This window comes from Apus apus, chromosome 12 (genome assembly GCF_020740795.1).
Source record: "Apus apus isolate bApuApu2 chromosome 12, bApuApu2.pri.cur, whole genome shotgun sequence".
In the NCBI taxonomy this organism is placed as follows: domain Eukaryota; kingdom Metazoa; phylum Chordata; class Aves; order Apodiformes; family Apodidae; genus Apus; species Apus apus.
The window spans coordinates 17,745,489-17,771,727 of record NC_067293.1 but is presented as its reverse complement, the minus strand read 5'-3'; the positions used below and the strand labels follow the sequence as shown (position 1 = coordinate 17,771,727).

Sequence of the window (26,239 nt, the reverse complement as noted above, 5' to 3'; positions counted from 1 at the left end):
TATATATGTTAATTGGTGCATTCTGTGCATTCTTTGTGATCCTCTGCTTTGTGATGTTTGGATTCCTGTGATCCTGGTGTCTTGGTGGGTTTGGTGTTTTTTTTTTCCATTCTGTGCTTTTGACCATTTTTTTGGGTTGATTTTCCTTGTAAATTGCTGCTGTGCTCTGCAAATGTGCATGTTGGGGCTGATGTTGCCTGTTGTGTCACACTGCTGGCAGTAGCCTTTGTGTCGCTCCTTGCTATTTTATGCTCACTTTGCTTTTGAGATTCCCCTTGATAGTACTTGAGAAGGCAGAATCCAGCCCAGATGGAATTTTTTTTGTTGAAGAAAGGGATAATTAATCTCCCTAGTTCTGCTTTTCAGACCTTGTGAGGTTCCCTCTCACCCATTTCCCCAAGTATTCTGCTTTATGATGACTTCTTTCAGGTACTACTCCTTGGTTGTGTTGATGTGTGAAATAATTTTCTCATTAGAACATGAGGAGCTGGATCTTTGGTAGAGCTGGAAGAACCAGCTAGAATATTCTTCATATTTACTAGGGGATGTGTTACGGGACAACTTGACCCCCCTGTTCTGTCGCAGAGGGGGTCAAACATAGGAGAGGTCTCCCAAGTTACACACTAAGGATGTGAAAGTCCAGCAGTTAAGAATCTTGTAAGAATTTCAGAAGAAAAACGCTGCGTTTTATCCCCAGTTTATGATTGTGTAGTGCAAAAGGGAGATTGACTGGCCGGCTCTGGGTACCCAAACGCAGGTGCTGGGTGCCTTTGTGGATGGTTTTTGTGAGAGGTGTGTGAAATGCTGCAGGTTGCGGGTGGTTTGTAGCAGCACTTTCCTCCCCTTACGGTCACCGTCGGGGTTCTGTGCGGCTCGCCCCGTCCTGGAGGCCAGAACAGGGGTCCCGCTGGGGCCCCTCCGGCACCGCTCCCGGGGGAATCGGGGCAACTACGGAGGAATAACGGGAATCGATCTCGGTTCCCCCCCCCCGGGGGGGGGCGGTTTCAGGTGCCGTGAGGGGGTGATCCCGGTTCCCGCTCCCGGTTCCCGGTTCCCCCCCCCGCTCGGGCCGCGGCCTCTCGCGGCGGCTGCGCGGGCTCGCGCGCGCTGACGTGCGGCGGGCGCGCGGGGCCGGCGGGGGGAGGGGAGCGGAGCAGGCCGCGCGCGCTCGCGCCCCGCCGCCCGGCCCGGCCCAGCCTGTGATTGGCGCGGGCCCGGCCCCGGCGGACCCGAATGCCTCGGCCCCGGCGGCGGCGGCGGCGGAGACCTGCGGCCCGAGCCGCCCCCCCGGGCCCCAGCCCGCGGCGCGGGGACCCGCACAGGTGAGCCGGGGCGGATAACCGGGCCGGCGGGGGGGTGGGGGGCTGGGGGACAATGGAGCGGGGTAGGCCGCACCGCAGGCCGCGCCCCGGGCCTGCCGGGGCCGCCGCGGCCCCCCGGGGGCTCCGGCCGCTGCCGCCCCGCGGCGGGTCGGTGAGGCGCGGCCGCTGCCGGCTGCTGCCGCGCCGGGGGGGTGCGGGCGGGCGGCGGCGGCGGCTCCTGCGGCTGAAGGGCCTTTTTCGGGCGGCCAGAAAATGGCGGAAAACCAAGATGTCGGCCGGCGGGGCGGGGAAGGCTGCGGCTCCGCGGGCCGCGGCGGGACAGGGGTTATCCCCGCCCTCCCCGTCCCGCCACCGGCGCGGCACAGCCGGCTGCGGCGGGGCAGGAGGCCGGGGCGGGCGGACGGGGAAGCCGCGGGGTTGCGGCGGCCCCTTCCACCGCGCCCTTGGCTGCGGGCGGCCGCCCCGCGTCCTGCGCGGGCTCCTTTGTCCGTCCGCGCCCGCTCCTCCCTCCGCCGCCGTCTCCCCGCCCTCCTCCCCCGGCACGGCACGGCACGGCACGGCGGGGCCGCTTCTCGGCGGCACGCGTCGGTCCAGCCCCGGCGACGGGGCTCCCGGTGCCGCCGCCCGGCTCGCCCGCCCCGCCGCGCTCCCGCCCCGCGGGCACGCGCGCTCCTCCGCGCTCCTCCGCGGCCGCGCAGCCCCGCCGCGGTGCCCGCAGCCCGGCCGGGCCGGCGTGGGGCTGTCGCCCGTCTCCGCCTGCCGTTGTCACGCCGGGGAGCGCGGTTACAGCCGCGGATGTAACGCGTGGATGTAAATCCCTCTTAATTAATTCATTTATTGAAGAGCCGCGCGCGTCGCGGGCGGTTGAGGCAGCATCGCGTCCTCCGCTTCGGGTCTTGGTCGTTCGAAACTGGTTTAGAGCGTGGGTGCTCGACGGGTGACCACAATAAAGGACTTTAAAATGGAGATGTTAGTTTTTAATCCCCAGTCCCCTTCTGCGAAGGGCTGGCGTGTGCTGCCCGTGGTGGTGCGAAGCGCCTTCTGCGGAACTAGGATGTTTCTCGTTGCGTTTCTATTGGTTGCTGCATTTAAAATTTAAAAAAAGGAGGAAAAAAAACCCGAACAAAACCAAACCAAACAACCACCCAACCTAAACCCTGAACTGTCTTCAGGGGAAGGATAATTCTCCTGCATTCTTGCTGAATTTGAACGTGAAGCGATAAGCTAATCAGAAAATAACCGGGTTTGGGTTTTTCAGGGCTCCATTGTGTTACGTTGTTTCGTGCCTGAGCAAAATGTCACCTGCAGCTGACGAGTATTTCCAACTCCTGAGAACGTACGGTGTTTTTATTCTGTGTAAACAGAACTTAAATATTATTTAGCAGAAGTCAAGCGTTTTAAAGGAGTGCTGAAGGGCAGACCGTGCAAATGTGCTTTGTGTGAAAATGTGTCACTTGAACATACTGGGAGTAATTGCTTGTGTGAACTGGGGAGATGCTTCATGTTTGCAGGACCACGCTGCTTAGGATGTAACGAAATGTGCTAAATACATACTCTTTATTTAAGTAGACTTACTATCTTGCAGTTGGCATTTTCTGTAAATATTCTTAATGTTATTTTTACTACAGCAACAACGCCTGGAAGCCAGTATGTTGATTAGGAGCTTCATTGTACCTCTGGGTGCAAGAACGACACCCTTTTTTTCCTGAGAAAGGGGGGAAGTGCTGATGCATTGTTTTTTTTCCCCTTTCTTAAAATACTTTGATGAAAATCTCTCAGTTTAGGGTGTTTTATGAAAGGTTTCTCAAAGAAAATTAAAATATTATTGGGTATGTTATGACATTTTAATGGAAAGTCTAATCAGTGTGTATGATGAAAGCAGTGTTTAAAAGGGCCTGGGCCTTGGTCATCTTTTCAATGGAGTGTTGCTGTTAGAAGTATGTGTTCTGAGGTAGCTCTAAATTGCCAGATCTTTGTTTTTTAAAAATACAGTTTACAGTAGTAGTTTGTAGTTGTTTTCCTGCCTGTGTACACAAATGTCATATATATCCTTTTTTCCACTCTAAAATTCACTGCCTAGTCTCAGCTGAGCCCTGTCCAAGGAAGAGCTTTGGCATAAAGAACTGAAAGAGGTTAAAATGAACCTGCTCCTGAAGCTAGTTAGAAAGAGAGCTATATTTCTTTCAAAAGCAAAACAATGTCAGATACATGCTTTAAAAATTTAGCCTTGAGACACTGCCCTGGGAGTCTCAGTTTAGGTTTAATGAAAGTCTTCATTTTGGTATTTGATGGTAATGTACCCCTTCCTGGTGCAAGACAGCATGCTATAATATTTTTTAAAAATCAATTAAAATAGTAGTGGAATGTTGTAATGTCATATTATTTTATTGGCTGATGCTAGTTAAGCATTTTCACAGGATTTTGTTTGAAATACAGAGAGAGGAGAAGGGGAATTCAGAGGAAAACTTGAGATCTTAATATTTAAAGGCCAGAGGCTATGTTTGGGATTATGACAGTGTATAGAATTGTGGCTTTCTGCCTGTGTTTAAAACATCTGGTTGGACCATTTATTTTATGATGGGATGTGTCTGGGACAGGAGGCAGCTGTGAAGAACCATAGCTAGTAACTGTGCTACATTTTTTTGCTGTTTCCAGTAATAAGATTTGCATGCATATGTAGCGTGTGAAACTAAATTATCCGCACTGCAGAAATCTAAGGGCAAAACCAGCTAGTTGTACCAGAGTTGTGTTCCTTACCTGTTGGTAGTTGTTCCAATGTGAGCAGTAAGGGGGGTTTCCTAATGTCACTGCATTCCTTTTAAGACCCAGAAGTAGATATCAAAAGAAATAAATCTGTGATTGCATTGTTAATGCAACTTTGGTCTTTGCACTGAGGGTTTAGAAGAGTATCTTTCTGGTTGGATACCAGCTGCATCAGCTGAGGTGCAGGTTCTGAGTGTTCACTGCTAGTGTGTTGTCACCCTTCTGTGGTTTTGGTGGAAGTTTCAGGCACTCGTGCTACATGCACAGAAGGTGCCATCCATAACTGGTGATTTTTATAGACCTTTTAGCTTCTAGGAAAGTACTCCTTGTTGTGATCATTTGCTTTTCCTGCAGAAATTTAAATTATAATTATACTTTGTATTGAACTTTATATATAACACAATATGTAATGTATTGGGCATCTAATTATATAATCTGAAGATAAAAGGAGTATCTGAGTGTAAAGGCAGGGGTCATGAAATTGTGGAGTACTGCATTAATTCTGAAATTGCTGTATTAAATTAGCCATTTATGGTTTAGAGCTGTACCTCACTTTGTCATTGCAAGTGTTCGTTAGCTGCCATAAGAGTTTCAGATGGCTGGGACAGAGCCTGGCATTACGGTCCTGGGGCTGCTTTGTAATCCTTGCAGTGGTGAATCAACCTGATTTTGGAGCTGAAACCTAAAACCACATTGAAATGGGTGGAGCTGGGTTAGTTAAATCCTTGACTGCTTTCCCCATTGATAACGTTTGACTTATGTTTTTGTAATACTGTGGAATTAACTTGCTCTGTTATGGCACCATCAAGAAATCACACTGGGGAATTCTTGTAGCTCTGCAAAAAGGATGTTATGGCATTGTCAGCCCCCAGAATTAGTATTAAAGATGTAGAGACCATTTGTCAAAAAGAAAAGACAATCAAGCTAAAGATGTGACAGTGAAGGAGAATGGCAGGAGTTTACAAAGAGCTGGTGGGATTGTTCCATCAGAAGCTTTAAAACATCACTTTTCTATGAGGGATGTTGCAGTAGCTGCATAGGAGCAGCTTTTCCCTGGCAGCAGAAATGAGGCAGCACAGAAGGGACAATGTTGGAAGATAAGATTTCTAGAAGAACCTGACGGTTTTCAATTAAAATGTCATCCAAACACTGGAATGGTGGACAGAGGTGTCAGCACAGAAGTCTGTTGAGCACTGTTGTTTCTTCTGTAATGTCATGGCAAGGGAGATGCTGAAATAAGTTGGCCTTTCTTATGCTTAGCTGTTGCCTGTCACAATGGGTAGTTCTGCACTATGCATGCAAATTTAACTGAGGGCTGATTAAATTTTCTGTCAGGCTTTTTTAATGATGTAGAGGGGTTCACTCAGCCCCTGGAAGAGAAAATCAACTTTGTCACTTATGTTCTCATAAATGTAGTGCACTGTGCAGCTTTTTCAAAACTCACCTATGATAAATGTAATGTTCAATTAGATTTACACATTAAAATTTGTTTTGGAATATCTAATAGATACAAAATTGTGAAAGAATCTGAAAAATTCGTACTCCCAATACAGTTCTCAACTGTCTTCGATTCACCTCCATACATTATAGTCACCAGCCTTGATAATTAGTTAAAGAGTATATACAGACAAGGAAGGAACAAAGATGACTTCTTTGTGCATAGTTATTAATACATGTTATTGTAAGGCACATAGTTAGTAATGGCACGTGTGCTCTGTTGACTTCTGAGTTGGAAGGGACCTTAAAGCCCATCTAGTTCCAGCCCCACTGCATGGGCAGGGACACCTCCCACTAGACCAGGTTGCTCCAAGCCCCATCCAACCTGCCCTTCAACACTGCCAGGGATGGGGCAGCCACAGCTTCCCTGGGCAACTGTCCTGAGTAGGGCAAGATAACAGAAGAGATGTATATGCACAGAACAAGATCTATTGCAAACAGAACCAGGGTCTTAACTGTTCTAAAGTAGAAGGCACAAGCAGTCAAATTGTGGGGAAATTGGGAGACTGGAACCGAAGCTAAGGTTAGAATGCAAAAGTCATCTTAACAATAAAATGTACTACTAGTCGTTAGATCAACAATAAAGGAAACCATTAAAATCACAGAATCTTAGGGGTTGGAAGGGACCTTGAAAGATCATCCAGTCCAGCCCCCCTGCCAGAGCAGGGTCACCCAGAGCACATCACACAGGAACGTGTCCAGGCGGGTTTGGAATGTCTCCAGCGAAGGAGATGTTGGCAAATGTACTTATTACCAAGTTTTATACTAGGTCTAGACTATATTTATTGACTTTAAAAGGATCCTGTAATCTTAAAACTCAACAATGGAAAATTACTTAATGTTAAGTTTACTAAGAAAGACAAAAAAGGAGTTAGTATCTCTCACCCTTGCTGCAGAGGGGAGTGTCCAGCAACCTCCTGGGGAGGTGTACGGGAGGCACCCAGTTAAAGATGGGACCAGGCTTTTATAGAATAAAGTTGATTGACTGCCATCATTTAACTATTTAGCTGTACCTCCAGAATCTCTCACTGGAGAATAAAGGAAAATAGTGGAAAAACCCATGAAGGCCCAGTTCTCACCAAGTAAGCTCTTTTGTTTATCTGCTCGTTCTTACACTGTTTTGGGCCTAGTTGTGGCTGGGCTGGGCTCTGAGGTCTTCAACACCAGAGGGCAGCTGGTCTTAAGAACAACTTGGCCCTCTCTTTGTTCCTTTCAGGGTTGTTACCAGCTCAGAGCTTGCTAGACCTTTTCCTTTCCCATGGGAATCTTTCCACTCCAGGCCTGGGCCTGCAAAACTGAGAGACAGAAAGCAGCTGAATCATAGAGGGAAACTGAGGCAGGCATATTGAGAGGTGGAGCGCCCTGCTACAGCAACCTGTGCCAGTGTCTCACCAGCCTCACACTAAAGAATTTCCTCCTCATGTCTAACCTAAATCTCCCCTCCTCCAGTTTTATTCCATTACCCCTTGTCCTCTCAATTTTTAAGGCAAAGTTAATTTGCTTCTTGACAAAGTTTCTGCTTCTAGGTAACAAGTTACCTGTAACTAGGTTCAGTTGCTTACTAGCATGTGCTATATTGTTCTGTTCCTGTGGCCTGGTACTACTGGCTTTGCAGGTGAAGAAGTCTTTGCTGTTGGTCAGTGAGCTTGTTACCCTGTGGAGACAGTCTCATAAAATTGCAAATCTATTTTAATGTTCAGTGTGCAGTGGGGAAATGGAAGGTTTAGGCATTTCTTGTGCTTACTGCTCCTAGAAACAGTATTGAAGTCTGTACTGCATGCTGAAGGTAACTGGGAACTTTCCAGTTAAATTCTGCAGGGTACAAACAGAATTTTTCTAGGCCAGGCAGTAATCAAAGACTAATGTTAAAAAATTTAAGTCCTGACAAAAAATTACTGACTTGTTTGGTTATACTCTTGTGTAATTCTTTTGATTACTGTAGAATTTTGGACAGAAGCATTTTCAGGATTTTAGATTTAAAACAAAACCTGAACCAAGACCCAAAAGAATAGAGTGAATGGTATGAAATACTGAATGCTTTTTTCTTGAAGTTTTGGATAACTACTTTTTTGCATTTTTCAGTGTGACACGTTAATCCAGTAAAAACTTTATTTAACACAATAAAGCTGTTCAACATAAATTCTAATTTTGCTTTTATTGCAGTTATTTGTGAATGAACTTAGCTGAATATGGATCCAGGTGGTGGAAGTCTTGGCTTGCAAACACAAGAATCCAAAATGCCTCACACTATGATTATGCAGGATTTCGGTAAACATTTTAACTATTCAAATACTGAATAAAATCAAGACTGTTTTTCAGGTTATTGCTGTGTGTTTATCCATGGTATCAAGATGTAGAATTAACTAATTAAATGCTATTTGCATGCTTTTTTTGAGAAAATGAAAAATGTTGGGTGATATGTAATATGTCTTTGAATACTTTGGTTGCTGACCTTGAAACAGTAATTTATTCCAAAGCACGGAAGTAATTCTTAAAAAAACAAGCAAAGTCTGTGGGCCAGAGTGCTGTAGATGAGACAGAAAATGTCATCTGGAGTGGAATAGTTCTATGGTTCATGGGCTTCTGCCTGCAATCTCATTGACTGGTTGTTAAATAACATCCAGGGCAGGATGCAGACAGCATCTGAGCTTTTGTGTGCCTGCTTTGATTACTGTCTGCAGTTTTCCTATAGGGTATTCCAGCAAGTGTGGTGAGAAATAATGTCTTTGTGTGACAACACGTAATTTACTGTGTAGACAGCAATTTACAGATTCACCAAATCTGCATGTTCACATGTGCTGAGAAGTTTTCTGTCAAGAACATCAGTCTGGGACTAGACTGGTGCAAGGACACTTGTTTCTAGATTGATTTTTATTTTATTTTTTTAATGAATATTGTTTTTTTTGGTGGCAGTGCTAAGTAACCTCAGCAATTTTGAAAGTTTAGAGAAAGGACAGCAAGAAATCTCCACTTTTTTCTTTGTGGGTCTCCATATGAGAGGAGATGACTTTCCCAAGCATTGGGAAGGACCATGGTCTTCATTCTGACATGAGTTAATATCCCTCAGAGTGTACCAAAATAATTGCATTTGCAGTACAATGCTGCATAAATAAATTATTTATTTATTCATTCTGGTAAGAATCATTTTCTTAAGTGTGGGGTTGTTTTTTTTTTTCATTAAGTTTAAACTGTGGTTTTGTGTGTGTTAAAATAATTCCCAGTACATTATTTTTTAATGTATGGAAAAGTAGTCTGCAAATATGACTGGCCAGTCAAGTCTGCTGATGAAAACCAGGTTTCTGCTTCTAGCCATTCCCTGTAACATGCAAGTTGTTGGAAATTGCACTATAAATACTGCATATAACTGAGTATTTATTTTTATCAAGGCCCATGTAGTCTAGAGGATGAAAATTCTTTTATTGTAACCACAATGAATGTGGTGTTACCACATTTGCAGTTATCATGTAAGAATTCCGTGAAGGTTCACATTGCTACTGTAATTAATATTCTATAAATGGGATTTTTAAAAAGATTAAGTGGCAAACTGGCCTGTGTTTCTTAACATCTCTGTGTTGTGAAACCCAAATTTGGGGCAAATTCTGCATTAGGTCTTGAGGAAGTGGCAGGTTTTGTTTATCTTAATTTAAAGCATACAGGCTTTTTGGATAGTATTTGTGGGGTGGAATGCAAAATGTGTCTTGAGAACAGCAAGAGGTTGGTAGGTCTGTGTTTAACTGACCCATACAATGAGTCCTTTCCTTAGGTTAACCGATTGCTCAGGCAACAATTCTAACATTGTTCTCCTCATTCATCATTGTTCCCTAGTGGCTGGAATGGCTGGCACTGCTCATATTGATGGAGACCACATTGTTGTATCAGTCCCCGAAGCTGTCCTAGTTTCTGATGTTGTCACTGATGATGGAATAACTCTTGATCATGGCTTAGCAGCTGAAGTTGTCCAAGGACCTGACATCATCACTGAAACGGATGTTGTCACCGAAGGTGTGATTGTTCCTGATTCTGTCCTGGAAACTGATGTTGCTATTGAAGAAGCTTTAGATACCACTGATCACGTTTTGACTTCTGACCTGATAACAGAGACCGTTAGAGTTCCCGACCAGGTTTTTGTGGCTGACCTTGTTACGGGTCCTGAGGGACAGCTGGAGCATGTGGTCCAAGACTCTGTGTCAGGAGCCAACTCGCCTACAATGGTTTCAGAAGAAGTTCTTGTAACAAACTCAGATTCTGAAGCAGTCATTCAAGCAGCTGGTACTGTTCCTGGCTCCACAGTGACTATAAAAACAGAAGATGATGATGATGGCAAGAGTACATCTGAAGACTACTTAATGATATCTTGTAAGTTAAACAAAGGTAGATATAAACAGGAGATTGTCTGAAGTAGGAGTGGTCTGGTGGGGAGAAGTTACTGTTGCTGGACTCTTGCTGCGTTCTGTGCTGAACTCTCACATATAGTCAATTGCCCTGTTAACTCTTTGTGTCTGGATCTGGGTGTTGATGGTGAAAAATCCATTATCTCTAATAGAGCAAGAAAGAGAATTACATTCTTGCTATTGAGTGAATGACTGTGTATGTCTTTCTGAAACCAGATATTCCTGAAAATGAAGGGAAACACATTGGAAAGTTAAACATTCCCCATATTTTGAGTATAATACTTTTTTAGAAAATACACGGGTGTATTACCATGCTATGTAGATTGGTGTAAAAACAAAGTGTTGGGTTTAATCAGTAGAATCCAACAAAGAAATAGGTTTTGAAGATACCTTACTCATGAGGTGTTCTCTTACATGTCCACAAAGTATTGTTTGTTCAGCTGTGTTAAAAATTATAGGCATTTAGTTGTGTGTTACGGTGTTGAGGACTGACATGAAGGGGTTGTGTGCACTAGTGGATTGGCTCCCTGACACTGGGAAGGGGCTGCCCATTTCAGTTTCCACACTGCATTCAGCTCTGAGGGGGCTGTGTGGTGCTGTTCAGTGAGAGCTAATGAAAGGACCCTTAGATACGTTCTGTTTCTTCAGTGGTTGAATTATACTCAAGGTACCAGTTTGTTGTTGTTACACAGATTTGATAAAATGTAAGACAGTTCATTTTAGATTTTTGTCTACTCATTAGCTATTAAAATGTGTGTAGGTCAAAACAGATTTTATTTAGTCAGAAGCAATATGGTAAAAAGCCAGCAATGCCAAGTGTGTCAAAGTGTCAGTCTGCTCACAGCATGATGCATTTATTTTAAATTTCAAGAAGAGGACATGACTGATGACAAAGGTTTCAGTGTTTCATAGCATTTATGTCCCTTATGCAGAATACATTTTCGGTATTTATTTTTTGTTCAGTATAGGATGGACAGCAATGAATTTTTTATCATCCTATCATTACTGTAATGCCATTTGTCACTAAGAGAAGTCAAAAAGGGTTTTTTGGAAAAAAAAAAATCCATCAACAAAAAACCATCAGTCTAAAAGCAAATTAGAATGACAACAGCAACATATCTTTGTGTTTGTAAGTAAAGGAACACCATCTTTACAGTCAGTTGTTTCACTGAAAAAATTCCTCCTTTCTGACAGGGTACTTAGGATGGGTTGTATTCTGTAGCTGCTGTATTTCCAATTGCTCCCTTGTAAGTAAAGCTATCTTTGGAATTCCTTCTGAGGCGGAGAAGTGTGATGGATAATGATTATCTCTGCATTTAGAGCAGAGCATCTTGACCTTTCAGGAGCAGTTACCTGATGACCCCACTGGTTGATGGTTTTGTCAGGTGCTCCCAAGCCTACCGTGGGTTTGGCAATGCTTCAAAGCCAGTTTGAGACACAGTTTTCAGCACGTCAGGTTTATATATATGTATGATCAGGATATCCCTGAATCAGCACAGTTGGAAGTTATATTAGTAATCTGGGGTTTTGCTTTAAGCAATCTTTTTAGATAATTAAACCAATCTCTTGGCTCTGACAAGTTTTGAGGCTGTATTGTACTGGTTATGCCAGCTTGACCCAACAAAGTGTCTGCTATTGATTTTTTTTCAGCAAAAATGAGTCAGTCTTACAGAGTTGTTAATTGTTTGTAATGTCTTTAAATTAGCCTTGAATTTTTCATGTTTATTAAGATAATCTATTGTGTAGACCAGATAAATGCCCCAGTTTATCAAGCAGTTTAAAACCCTTTTTATTCACTCCTATTTTTAAATTGTCAAATTAGACATTCAGCAAATATTACAGAATGTCAATTTTACAGTCTCTCTTTTGGGGTGTGTATGTAGGGCTGTTCAGCTTTTTAATAACTTAAATCACATTAAAATGATAGATTTGAAGACTCTAAAAAGGCTTAGCTGTCTTTTAGTGAAAGGTTGCATCTAGAAAGGGGGGACTTGACATGAAAGGACAGGGAATTCCCTTAAGGAATGCCACCAGCTGTCCTGTGGAACACATTTGAGGAGCTTCCATGATGTTTTAGGGTGTGAAGCTGAGCTGAGCTTGGAATTTTAAGTTACCTTATTCTTTTGTTTGGAGTCACATTTTAAATATGTTGAAAGGTGATTTTTCACCATTTTAAGACAGCATTCCCATGTAGATATTTTACATGCTACTGGTAATTGTATTTTTGTGGAAATACTATTTGAAAAATAACAGGTTTGCCTGGATGGTTCTGAAAATTAGCTGTGGATGATTTTGTAATTGGAAGGTTTCACTAGAGAAGGTTATCACCACTCTGCTGAGTGCAGATGATTTCAGCTTTTTAAGGTTATAGGAGAGAAAAGTCTTTTTCTGATATGTTCACAACATCTCCCAGGGGATGGATATGCCTGTTCCCTTGTTTTAAATCCCCACGGTGCCCATTTAAAGGGGATGTGTTCAGGAGGATACGGAATGACTGCAAAGGGTGTGATGTGAGCCCAGCCCATCTCAGCCCGAGATGGGCAAGTGCTGCCCAGTACCTCCCAGGTGAGCAGGAGGAGCTGGCCCAGCTGGAGCTGAAAGCTTCCCCTCTTTTGTTTTTCAGGTTTGCGATATTCAGAGGCACAGCGGGTTGCCAGCCCCTGCCCCCTGCGCTGGCCCTGCATGCACTATGCTGGTGAGCCCATACCCACCTCAGAGCAACACTGGAGCTGGCTGTAGGGGTAAGGTACTGTTCCACCACCACCTCCTTTTTAGTGTATTGCAGTACAGTGTGACATCATTTGCTAAGCATTTTAATACTCCTCTATTGTAACCTATGGAATATATCAGCCATTAGAAAAAATAACGGATCATTGTAAAAAACCACGGGACTTATCCTGCCCTCCTGTTATCCCTCTGGGCTCCTGTGGTGGGTGTGATATCACCAGCATAGTGCATGCTGAGGCATCACATGAACTGGGAGCTGGCAATCCACGGTGAATCTGGACATCACACACCTGAAAACAGCAAAGTAAGGTAGGTTCAAAGTTGGAAGTGTGCTGAGTTTTTCCTTTAAACCGTGTTTAATCAGGAGGATCCAGCATATATTTATAAAGGTTCTCTGTTATGTTTTTTCAGTTTAAGTGAGGAGGTAATAAAACATAGTGCTTCTGGTGGGTGAGTCAGATCTGGAAGACACTTTGATATTGCATTGACACAAAGCAAGCATTCCTGTTCCTGAGACCTGTCACTGGGAAATGTCATCAGATGATTTAGCAGTCTGTGATTGAAGTCATTTTATTTAGACAATAGAATATTTTCATGTTCTGTTTTTAAAAAAAGTCCTGATATCTTGGAACTCGACAAAGATGATGTTTCCTGCTGTGTTGATTGTTTTCCCCTTATCTGATGCTTTTAAAAGACAGATTGAAACCATGAAATTTACTTCATGTAAGACAGCAGTTCCAGCAATGGCAATTGCTGATTCAGTGTCTTTTGTTGTTGAGGTATTTGAAAACAACATCTTCCAAATGACAGTCCAAATCAGTATTATTTTCCCAGTCTAGTTTATATTTTCCAAACTTTGTTACGTTTCACTGTTGCTTTTTTAGAAAATTTATTCCAGAAGCCCATGATACACAGGCTTCCTGCTGTGTTCCCATTACTTTAGCTTAAGTAGTAGAGACTGAAGGTTGATGAAAAAACACAGGATGGGTGATGGTGTGGGACTAACCACTAATTTTAAGAATAACATCCTAACTTCACCCCTCTAGGACAGGGCTCCCTATGTTTTAAAGGATGCTAAAGATTTGGGAGCATTGAAATGATAAAACACAACATGTGAGCATACATGCTGTATTCAGGTATTTTACATTATGTTTTGGCTGAAAAATTCTTAAAAACTTGAAAAACTTCTCTTTTTTTTCTTTATGCAGTCTTTGTTGCATTGAAATTGATGTCCTGATCAAGCAACTAATCTTAAATTGTGTGTTTATTCTAATTTCACCAGATGCATAGTGGTGTGCTGTGACCCAATATCAGTTAAATAATTTGAAACATTTGCCATAAAGAAAACTTCTTACTGTGTATTTGGGATTGATTACTGAACTGCTCAGCAGGAAGTTGCTTTTTTAAAAGAACTTCCCAGGCAGATGTCTTTCTTTTCTGTGTTAGGCTGATAATGCATTATGTTTATCATGAGTTTAGAAAAGCTGATGTTGAGTTGCAGATTTGAAAGTAACTTTACTGGCACCTACCAATTCTAAAATGACAGTAGCAGCTTAAAATTGTTGATTTTTTTCCACCCAGCCTTTAAATATTCCTTCTTCTCCTTAGGTTAGGGTTAGGTCCTCTCCAAGGCAGGAGTGTTGTATGCATAGCTGTACTGTTACCTGCAGTCCTTCAAAGACTCAGAAATGCAGTGGAAATGTTCATTGTACTAAAATTAAAAGTATGTGCATAATTTTGAAGAATTTGGTTAAGAAGCTTTTATGAATGTTAAAAGCCATGCAGAGAAGAAAATGGTCTTTAATAAATTCAAAGTTCAGTGCCAGAGGACTATGCCAGGTTCTCTGTGGTGGCTCCCTCCTCTGTGCTGTTCGTGCTCTTCCTCTCTTCATGGTCCTGCAAGGTAACCTGAACACCATGCAGGACATGTTAGAATTGAACAGATTAGGATGTTGATGTTGCTGGCACCCATTTTAATAGAGATTCAGAATGTTTTTCATGAAAAACCAAAGCCTCTTTTCCTAAGGAGATTTTAATTATTTTCTACTGATCCAAGTTTGATATTTTTTCAACAATGCACTTAAACTCTTATTTACTGAAAAAAAACAGCTAAACCATATCACTTTTTCATGTTTTCTGTTTCATTTTCATGACAATTTATAATTTCCAGAGGTTCTAAAATTAAAATACTTGTACTTACCTTCATTATATCTAGTTCTGTTCTCTGTAACTCTTGTACTCTGCTTCTGCAATCCAAGATTTGTGAATAGAAATAAGGTTCCTTAGCGTGAGGCTGGTGTGACTTGGATGGATGATCCTGTGGAATCCTTCCTGTGAGTGGGAAGAGCTTAGTCTGGGATTGCTGTGGTGGATTCCCACCCCTGCTCCTTTGCTAGCAGTCTCTGAGCCCCTTTGCTTGGCTGCCTGGAGAACTAAGACTCAGAGCAGCTCCAGTTAGCCCAGAACCAGTCTTGAGTCTGGACCAGTCAGAGATGGCTTTGCAGGAGTTTCAGCACTGCACTGCACCCTCCCCCCCCCCGCCAGGGGGATTGGGAAGCACTGTAGCCTTCCCGAGGTCAGCCCCTTTCCCCAGAGCCCCCAGGGTCTGCACTGAGCAGACTATTCTCAGTCAGGAAGCACTACAGTCACTTCAATGTTAATTGTAAGTTTTGTTTTGCTTGTCTTGTATGCACAGATTTGGATTGTTATGTTTGCAGTAAACCACAGCTTCCCTGGGATGCATTAAATTCATACTTTGTTTATGTTTTGTGGAATTGTTATCTGCTTAGAGGGCTTTGGTGGGTCAGTTCTGCAGTTTTGTGGTGACCATCTGCACAGGAGCTGGTTCTGTCCACTGGGACCAGCATGATGGCAGCACGTGTGCCAGAAGGGTGCTTAGTTCAGTGGCCTCCCTATTGGCAATTTGGGATATATGGATATCTGTGTGAATACCTTTCTTAGCAGAATATGTTTCTCCTACACTTCTAATAGTGTGAGTGTGATTTTTGTTGTATAAATAAAATGAACATTTTGTATGGATAGCCCAAATAACCAGAGTCACTAAGGTATAGACATGAAGAATGAGAAGTTAGTTTCACAGAGTACTGTTTAGATTCTCACTGTATCTTTTAATCAGCTGTATAGTACACAGTAGTCTTTGGTAATTTGTATGTTTGCGTGAGATAAAGTGGTTAAAATAATAATTTCTTTTATGGTGAAGATGTGGGCAAATCTTTGGTGCACAGTTCTTCCCCTGGGAATGGACACAGTCATCACTCTTGATAAGAGTATCAGCTACTACATTTCAGACTCTAGTACCTTAGAGCAGTGAAACTTTTTGTGCCTCTTTGATTAAAACAGGCAATTTTGGGTTAGGTTTTAATATATTTGCATAGGTGTTTAGTTTTACTTGTTGATGCATTTTTACTTTCTAAGTGTAGTAGTTTCAGACATTACCATCCACCACACTCCCCTTTGACAACGAGCTCCCTCCTTGCTTTGTTTCCTGGGTTGCCATAAAAAGAGTCCTGAACTTCTTGGAATCTCTCTTCTGTATCTTGAGATGAACTGTTCTGTAAAAGCCATTTAGGAATGCAGAACTTTACTATGCATGGGGACAGTAGTGGAGAAGAATCATGCTACTGATAACTTTGAATTTTGAAAAATGTGTTTGAACCTCATTATTATTCTCTTGTCTTTACAGTGGATGATGTTGGAGAAAAACTGGACCACATAGGAAGCACTCCCTTGAAAATCAGTACCGAGGTGACAACTGATGATGTTGCTAAAGATGATGGGTTTGGTTCAGAAGTTATCAAAGTGTACATATTTAAAGCTGAAGCTGAAGATGATGTGGAAATAGGTACCTTTTAAATTCTGTGTATTCTTAAGCAATCCAAGGCCTTTTTGTTTGTTGTTCTAATTTCACATAAGCCACCAATGGGAATATTTCATAGAGTGAGACATTTGTGGAGGCTGCCCACTGCAGTAAATACTGGGTATCTGTTAGGGGTCTGTTAGTCTCAGTTTCTTTTTTGATTAGCAATATTTCTTCTCAGGCAACCAAAGCCCAATTGTAGAAGTATTTGGGTGTCTGCAGCTTTTTTTCAGCTGCTGCTTTTTTCTGACCTTGCAAGGCTCCATGTCAGCACAGAAAAGCCTCTAGAGTGGATGCCTGTCCCAGAACAGTCTTTGGTGGCCTTAACACAGAGAGAGGGGAAGATTCCTGGGGCTGTAGGTGTACAGCCATTTCCACACCTACCCAAGACACTCAGCATTGCTCTGCAGTTCTCTTTTGCAGAGGATAGATCCAGCACTTCCAGGTGCTCTGCAAGTGAACATGCTGCTAACCCACATTCTGTTCTTCAAAGCTGTAGAAGCAGAGTCCCCTTACAGTTGTCAGAGCTGAAACCTCTGGCTTGTTCCACTTTAACCTTTATGTTTAGGTACTGAAACTCTGCCTTACTGTAATGTACCTTGGCTAGGAGTCCCAGAGCCATTCACAGGGCAAATCAGCCTGACTCCTTCCTGGAGTGGAAAAGGTGGTTCCATCTCCAATAGACCTGCAGCACTGGCCTGGCTGTGCTGTGAAAGTCTCAGCCCTGAGACAAAACTATGGATTAGATCAGCAAAGTCCTCCTGTTAGTAACAATCCTGGCACTGTTTTTCAAGTAGTATGAACTGCTGCTTCAGGAATTTTTTGTCTGTGTGATGCCTTTGTTTTTCTTCTCTGAGAAACAAGCCATCTCTTCAGCTCAAGTTAATGGCAGGAGAGGATTGTTCCAGGGATGATCAGAATTCTAAGTAATAGAACAGTTGTCTTTGGTTTTTTCTCTCTCAGGCTAGGTTCAGAATTAGTTAAGACTGTCTTATGAGTTTCTTGATATCTTTTGCAGGATGATACAGTGTAGATTTTGGAGGCTATTAAATAATCAAGTCCTTCACAAGGTTGCCGAAGTAACTTTACATGTTTCATTGTCTTATTTGGAATAGGCAGTATCTGATTCAGGTGAAGCTTAGTGAATATTTCTGTAAGCCCCTGGGATTTTCAGTATTTGATCCTTAATTCTTTTCAAGTATGAGAAAGAGGTGGTGAAGTCCATGTGCTCTCTGAAACCATGGGCTTAGGAAAGGATCTAGAGAAAGCAGCTTCTTAATATCCCGTATCTATTGTGACATCTGCTTCATCTGCCAGTTCCTACATTAATTGCCAGGCCCTGTCCTTGAAATGTGGTTTCTTCCTCCAGGGATAGGTTGTCAGTCTCAAGGGACAGACTGCTCATGCCTGTGGCTGAAAGCTAGTGTACAGCAGGGCTGTGCTTATGAGCTGCTCTCAGTGATTCTGATGTAGCCATGAGGTAGTCCTGGCAAATTACCCAGTTCATTACTGGTGAGCTCTGCCCCTGGGGAAGAGCTGATGGTGTCTGTGTTTGCTGCTCAGCATTAAGGAATACAGGAGAGATGACAGCTGAGATCCCAGTTCACCCCTTAGCAGAAGTCTCTTGATCTTTCTGTCCATGGGGTAGGGTGGAGGGCTCTTCTAAAGTGTCATCCCTTTCCATTGCAGTTCACTTACTTGGATAAATGTCCTGGCAAAGCCACTTTTGGCAAAATATATAAAAATGGGCTTGGGTAGCAAGGATGTTTGCCAGAGTCTGCCATTCACAAAACACAGAGAAGGATGGGTCAGTGTATTTGACTTGGACTCAACCACCTACCTCAGCATTTTCCATCAGGCCTGGTCATAGTAGCAAACAAGGACTCTTGGTATTCCAGGCGTTGGCTTGTTCTGCCATAGTCTGCAGCTTCTTTACTCATTCTTCAGTCCCTGGGATGCATGGAAGACCCAAGCATCAGTATTTATCTGCCACCTGTCTGACTCAAGCATAAGTATCAAGTTCCAGGCTGGAGCTTCTGCTTCTGTTCAAGTAAGTCAGTGGGCCAGAGCTTCTTAGTCACCTGGAGCAGGACCATGTGGGCAGTTGTTCTCATTTTCTTCTTTCTGGTTGCCATTCTTCAGATTCTGTTGTCTCCAAAGATTTGCTGCTGCTCCTTACATCCCTGCTAGCCTCTCTCAATAACGTGCTTGTTGAAATAATTGGCAGTCAAGAGTTGCTCTCTTGTGGTTTGAGAAGTGTGACCCCAGTGTAAGTTACTGCTCAGTCCCTGGTGATGAGTCTGGGACATAGACATTAGGTCTTCTGGGGGAGTCTTCTACAGGGTGAGTAAATAGGATCTGGGGTCTTTTAGGGTCTTTTACAAAGTGAGTAAATAGGATCTGGGGAGAAGATCAGGGATAAGAATTAGCTTCACATCTCAAGAGAATTTAAGGGCTGTGTTCTGGGGCAGATTAGAATTGCAGTCATTGTTTTGGTGAGCCTGTGCAGGTGTGTGTTGCCAGTCACACCCAGATCCCAGCCAGCATGCTTAAAAGGCCCTTGGTCCTTCTTGGGTGCTGGTTGTTCTGGCTTGACCTCATGAGGAGACACTGAGAGAACTTTTTCCTTATCTGCCTCAGAGCATCAAACTTGCATGATTTTATGACAGATAAAGATGTCAAAACAGAGTTTTATAAAGTAGATTTGTAAATAAGAAAAAAAAACCCTGAATCTGAAATGTAGCTTAACAGTGGCTTTTTAACATGTACTTAATGTGTTTATCTTCTTTTTGTTAAAGGTGGGACAGAAATTGTCACAGAGAGTGACTTCCACAATGGACATTCTGTAGCTGGAGTAATTGAACAAGGAGGTGTTGGTAGAATGCAGCGAGAAAAAATGGTTTACATGGCTGTTAAGGACTCTTCTCAGGAAGATGAAGATATTAGTAAGCATAATAAGAAACGTTTTTGTTTCTCATGCTGTTTTGTACAACAATATAAATGTCATTCTCAAGGACTTGTTTAATTTTTCTGAAGGATTCTTCAGGCTGAAGTAGTAGAAAACGAAGCTCATCTTCCCTAAAAACAAAGAGCAGGCTATAATTATCTTAAAGTGATGTGGATAAATGCACTTTGTGCATACTATATGCAATAATTTAATTATTTATATTAAATTTAACATGTCCATGGATGAAGTTAATGAAGTTAGTCACCTTTCTCATTTTTCTGTATTTCTACTGTGAATTGCCTTGTTTAATCAGCTTTCTGGCAATGTGGCAAATGAATGTCATTAGTTACAAGTTTCCGAGTTTATATGTTTGAGTTTCTTTTGGTATTTTAGATTTGTATTTATTTATATGTGTTTTCTCTCTTTAAGGAATGTCTGAATAAACAATGATACCTAAGGGCAGGGGTAGTTCTAAATGCCAGAGGAAGCAAAGTAGTTTGTAACGGGTGTCAATCCGAGCAATGATTAAATGAAGAAAAAATAAGGATGAGCAGAATAAAATTAAAGATTTATTCTCCTTTAATCCAGGTTGTGCTGAAATAGCAGATGAAGTTTATATGGAAGTTATTGTAGGTGAAGAAGAAGCCACATCACTTCCAGACACACAGCTTGAAGACTCTGGCGTGAATAAAACGTTTGTCCCTGTTGCTTGGGCTGCAGCTTACGGTAGGAACCTGTGTGCTTATTCTCTCCCAGTCCCTGCCATTCTTCTCTCCCCAGTCTAGCTTCCAGCATCTCTGTCCAAATGGGATGACCTCTCCCCTTGTGCCTAGTGGTTTGGAAACAGCTCCTTCTGATTGTCAGTTAGTGGAGTTGATGAAATGATCCCTTTGACAACGCTCATGACCTGTCACACTTAGGCTTTTTGCAGTTCAGTAACAAGAGATCAATTCTGTGTTTATGTTGGTGGTTCTTTTCCAAAGCTGGCCTGTCAGACAGTTACAGATTACTTCAGTTGTTAATTGTCTTGCATATAATGAATGAATTGCTATTTGTTGGGTTGTGTGAAGCTGTAGGAAAATTTTTATGCTGCTTCTCCTGCCAGCTCAGAGGCACAGAATGGGTGGCTCTTAAGGGTAGTTTAAGTTGGCTGCTAAAGATCTTAGAAAAACAAGAATAGGCTTCAGTGTGGTGCATGAGCTAGGAAGAAGGGGAAGTAAATTGAAATAGGGAATAGTAGGAGGAAATGTTCAAACATGTTCCTAATAATTTAAGTTTACATACCTGTTTTAAACCTGTTAGTCCTTCAGGTTAGAAACGAAGTAAAAAGGTAGTTTGTTCTCTGCAGCCATGCTTCAAATAGTAGAAGTGTCATCATGATATATTGTGAATTCTGAATATTCTTCTATTTCATATCCTTTTCTCAGATTTTTACATGTCACATGTATATTAAGAGGTATCAAGTCATCCGTGGTTTATGCTATAATTAAGTAAGACAGGTAAAATTCATTGGTGTAATATTTCTGAGCACAGTGGTTGGCCTGATAAAAGTGGTTTAGAACCACAGAGCCTTGGCATCTAGCAGTAAATACTTTCAATATAAATGAGGAATATCCTCTTAAAGTATTACTCTTAAGATATTACTTCTCCATCTCCCAGAACTTTGTAGTGCCTCATGCAGCTGAGTGCTGGGCAGCTGATAAGGTACAGGTTGACTGATCTGCCCAGTTCTGCTCCAGAAAGAGAAAGTGCTTGAATCTCAAGAACAATTTGTGGATTTCAGATAGCCTCATTTCTGGATTAGTATCTGAGGTTGTAGGTGAGGTTAAAAGTTTTCAGAAACAAGCATGTGAATCATGAGGAGCAGGAAGGGCAGGCAGCAGGGTCAGCATGCAGACACAGCCTTAGTGGATGTTAACTGTGCACAAAGGTGTTGGGGGTTTCCTGAAGCTCCTAGTTACGGAATGCTGAACTGATTGTGAGCTGCACGTCTCCCTTTGGATCGATTGAAGCTGTTACTTATTAGCTAAATTAGTTTTCTCTCATTATCACACTTTCAAAGCCATCCTCTCTAGAAAGAATTTTTATTTCTAATGACTAAAATACCATTTTCTGCAGGAGATGAAAGACGACTACCCAGAAGATACGAAGATGGTCAAGCGGCAGGTAAGGACCTGTAACTGTGCAGCATTAAACTGACTTGCTGTCTGTCAGATGAAGTCCATTTCTGTGTCAGTGAATGCAAACCATTATCCATAAAGCATAACTTGAAGGGCTTGACAGTCTTTCTCTACTATTTAGAAATGAAACCAATATTCTAGGTGTGTTTTAGGCCTTCAGAGCGGGTGGAGAAGCTGGGAGGGTCTGCCAGGTTTCTTAGTGTAGTTTTGTAGTCAGAAAAGAAAATGCAGTTGTTAAGAAGTAAAGCCAAGGTACATAAAAGGAAACAACCAGCATAACTCGTGAGAAATTAGTGTCTTGAGAAGTATGAGAAATCAAGGAATATATTTGAAAATTAATCGGTGATTAAGCAATTCTAGTCCTGACTCTTGGCAGCAAAGATAGATAGTGCTTTACGTTGGCACTCATCTTTTATATGTAAGTTCATTGTAGAGAAGTGGGCAGTATTTTTTTGAAAGAGTAGTTATGCTGCTGTGCAATTCCAATCATCAGTCCCCAAGAAAGAGGTTGTTTAAGGTTTTTTATGGTGTCTAATTTTTGTTTCTAGGAAATAACTTGGATACACGATTAGAAAACAAAAACGGTAATGCAACACAGTACCTGCAGATTTGTGATAGCGTTAGCACTAATAGAGTGCTCAAACAAAAAACCAAGAAAAGGAGGAGAGGAGAGGCCAGGCAATGGCAAACAGGTAAACACTGTATGGTTATCCCTATTGTCATGGAGTGGCACTTGCTCCTCTACTATTCCTTTTGTTTTTCTAAGCTGGTGCAGAATGAAAAAGCCAAGACGGTGCTTTGCGTATTTCCTGTGTCCTTCCCCCCTCCAATTCTGGGCATAGGCAACGTAGTCACTGGTGCTGCTCAGGCAGTTCACCCAGGGCTGGTGCAGATCATGGCAGCTTTGCAAGCTCTTGCAAAGTAATCCTGGATATTTTGATCTGTTTGAGCAGTTTCTAAACAAAATGATATAAGTATAGGTGCTGTGGATTGCTTGTTTTTAAACTACTGAAGCATTCTCTGCTGCAAGTGTAAGTGCATGAATCTGAACAGCAGTTGGCTGATTTAAAACTTCATCAGTAAATTTGTTTCCTTCATAACTTGTTTTTGTTTGTTTAAAAACAGCTGTTATAATAGGTCCTGATGGACAGCCCTTAACAGTTTACCCTTGTCATATTTGTGGGAAAAAATTTAAATCCAGAGGATTCTTGAAAAGGCATATGAAGAACCATCCAGATCATATGATCAAGAAGAAGTACCAGTGCACAGACTGTGACTTCACAACGAACAAAAAAGTAAGTTTCCACAATCACCTGGAGAGCCATAAACTTATAAACAAAGTTGATAAAACCCATGAGTTTACAGAGTACACGAGAAGATACAGAGAAGCCAGCCCGTTGAGCTCCAATAAACTAATCCTGAGGGACAAGGAGCCCAAGCTGCACAAGTGCAAATATTGTGACTATGAAACTGCAGAGCAGGGTCTCCTCAACAGGCACCTGCTGGCAGTTCACAGCAAGAACTTCCCTCACGTGTGCGTGGAGTGCGGGAAGGGGTTCCGGCACCCGTCGGAGCTGAAGAAGCATATGAGGACCCACACTGGGGAGAAGCCATACCAGTGCCAGCACTGTGTCTTCAGGTGTGCTGATCAGTCCAACCTGAAAACTCACATCAAAACCAAACACGGGACTGATCTGCCCTTTAAATGTGAGCACTGTCCCCAGGCCTTCGCAGAGGAGAAGGAACTGCAGCAGCACATGGAATTATTTCAAGGGCATAAGACTCATCAGTGTCCACACTGTGACCACAAGAGCACCAATTCGAGCGACCTGAAGCGACACATCATTTCAGTTCACACAAAGGACTTTCCCCACAAATGTGAGGTGTGTGAGAAAGGCTTCCACCGGCCCTCGGAGCTCAAAAAGCATAGTGAAACCCATAAAGGTAAAAAGATCCATCAGTGTAGACACTGTGACTTTAAAACCTCAGATCCTTTTGTACTCAGTGGGCACATCCTCTCGGTTCACACCAAGGACCTGCCTTTTAAATGCAAAAGATGTAAAAGAGGATTTAGGCAGCAAAATGAACTGAAGAAGCACATGAAGACCCACAGTGGAAGGAAGGTCTATCAATGCCAGTATTGTGAATATAGCACTACGGATGCCTCGGGCTTTAAACGGCACGTGATATCCATCCACACAAAAGACTATCCCCACAGGTGTGAGTATTGCAAAAAGGGATTCCGCAGGCCCTCGGAAAAAAACCAGCACATCATGAGGCACCACAAGGAGGCCATCATCTGATGTGTGAGCTCCAGAAGGAAGCGATTTAGAAACTGTGAGATGCTAATTGGGGAAAAAAAAAAAAAAAAATCTCATGAACTGTTTCTCCTGGTTTCAAAGCTTGATATTAAATCATAACTTTACATTCTTTGTATTAAAAGTCTTAAAAGTATTAGGGTTGGCAGGGGATCTCATAGCCCTATGATTGTTGCTTATCAGAACCTAAAGAGCACTATAGAATGCAGAAGGATGGATGAATGTCTTAAATTTGCAATAAGATGGATGAATGTCTTCAAATTGATAGTATTACACATTGTTAAGCTATGGAAGACAAAAAAAAATAAGATGATCGTGTTACCCATTTTGTCAGTAACAGCACTTGTCTCCACTATGAAAGCAGTTCAGATACATGGTGAGATTATTTACAACTAGTTTGCAAAGGCAGGGGAGTCTAACTTCTTGTGCAGTCTTGAGAGTATGAGTCAGTCACTTGATCATAACATTTTAAAATCATCTCTGGAAATTAAATTCCAGAACTGGTCAAATTTGGGGGGATTGTCACTTGTTTGGTTGGGTTTTTTTTAAAACATTTCATTGGGAAACCTGTTTCCTTGATTAGTTTAGGTCCAATGGGTAATTTTTTAATGATTTTCAAAGCTGCTAACCTATTTTATTGCAGGATATGGTGTTTAAAATACAGGATTATGTTATGATCTCAAAGGTGGTGTTCTGGTGCTAGGTCTAAAGATGTGTATGTATATAATTTCCCTTTTTTATCTGAAACTACAGTTGAATGTTGTTCAGTATGGCACATATAACAAAATAAACTTTGAATTTGACTTATTTTTTTTTTAAGGATAAAATGGATGCAGCTCATAGTGTTGTGACAACGCTATTGGTTTTTTTCTCCTCACTACTTTAAAATCTCTAAAGAGAAGAGTTGAAAAACGTATGGGTTTTTTAATTAACATTCAGAGTACTTAGAAGTTCTTTAGGGCAGTGTTCTTAACAGGTATGACAATGATTGTCCTACCTCCTGATACAAAATTTTCAATATAGACATAAAATTGCACCTTTAAATCAATTATTTAAAAAACCAAACCAACCTATACCATACTATAAACGTGCATTTTCAATCTGTAAGAAAGTATATATGCAGTATTTAACCAGAAAAAATATGCTGCCACTAGAGTTTGGAGGTGGATCTTCAGTTTACAGTGTATACATTTAAAATATGCATCCCTTTAACCAAGGCTTTGTGTTAGCATGCTGCAAATCAAATGGCGCTTAATATACAAGCTGGTCTAGGGCTATTTAATGAAAAACCTGTTCATAAATGTTATGCATATAATGTGTATTTTTTACTTTTTTAGTTGCTTCATGTTTGCACACAGCTGTTCACATGATAACTTGTAACTTCATGCTATATTGTGGCTTTGTGTTTCAGATAATGTTCATATTTTGTTTTTTGCACCAGACGAGAATCAGTTCCTTGAGAATAAATTTTTTTTATATTTCTAAACTTCAGAAAGTTCAATCTGGGAAATCTCTTAGAAAAATACGTGTTATATGTGGCTGTAAAAAATGATGTACACGCTGTAAAATAAGATTGTCACTGTTATGTGGGATTATTATTTCTAAATGTGTTACTCATCGTAACGGGCATACAATAAAATGCATCTCTTGCACTCCAAGTTTTTTGGAGTTTGCTTTTCATTTATGGTGGTTTTAGCAAGTTCTCCTTCTGTGTAAATTTGCCTAATATTTTTAATGGCATTAGTAATTAATATGCAGTAACATTTCAACTAAACAGGTTGCTTGAGGCATATTGATCAGGCTGTTGAGAGGGAACTGTCAGGGCTCGATTTGACTAACCCTTTAAAGTTACAGGTAATGTGCTGATTTCTGAAGTAATTCTCAAGTCTGATCCTGACTCCTTTTTTCCTTTAAGTAAAGATTACGTAAGACTTCTCGTATATTTTGGGAAAAGCCAGGTAGGTTTTATCTTTTTACTTGTGTAATAAGAACAGTCTGCAAAATGTAATACTGAAAATACTGATTTCTTAATTTTCCTCTCTTTTAGAGTGCTTGAGTTACAACATCATAGTTTAAAAACTTAAGAAGAGAGTGTGGTATTCCCTGAACTCTTCCCTGAGGATTTCCAGTGGGCTTTTAGCCAGTGAACTCTTAGGGTTTGTACTAAGGAACAGAAGCTGTACAGACATGAGCCTGTTCATCTGGTTTTTGTTCATG

The 26,239-nt window shown here is 41.9% G+C and overlaps 1 protein-coding gene across 2 annotated transcripts; it reads left to right on the top strand.

Annotated features, from left to right (window-relative positions):
• The first annotated feature begins 1,138 nt into the window (after positions 1 to 1,138).
• ZNF711 (zinc finger protein 711) lies at positions 1,139 to 25,680 on the top strand. Of its 2 annotated transcripts, none has more exons than XM_051630410.1 (9): positions 1,139 to 1,322; positions 7,746 to 7,850; positions 9,408 to 9,938; positions 16,404 to 16,562; positions 19,376 to 19,522; positions 20,113 to 20,250; positions 21,643 to 21,690; positions 22,253 to 22,288; positions 22,830 to 25,680. In XM_051630410.1, the coding sequence occupies exons 2-9, from the start codon at positions 7,772 to 7,774 to the stop codon at positions 24,005 to 24,007; spliced, it is 2,316 nt and encodes a 771-aa protein (XP_051486370.1). In that variant the 5' UTR covers positions 1,139 to 1,322; positions 7,746 to 7,771; the 3' UTR covers positions 24,008 to 25,680. The 2 variants fall into 2 exon arrangements, with proteins under 2 accessions (XP_051486370.1, XP_051486369.1); XM_051630409.1 differs by having other exon boundaries at positions 22,253 to 22,396.
• Positions 25,681 to 26,239: the final 559 nt, after the last annotated feature.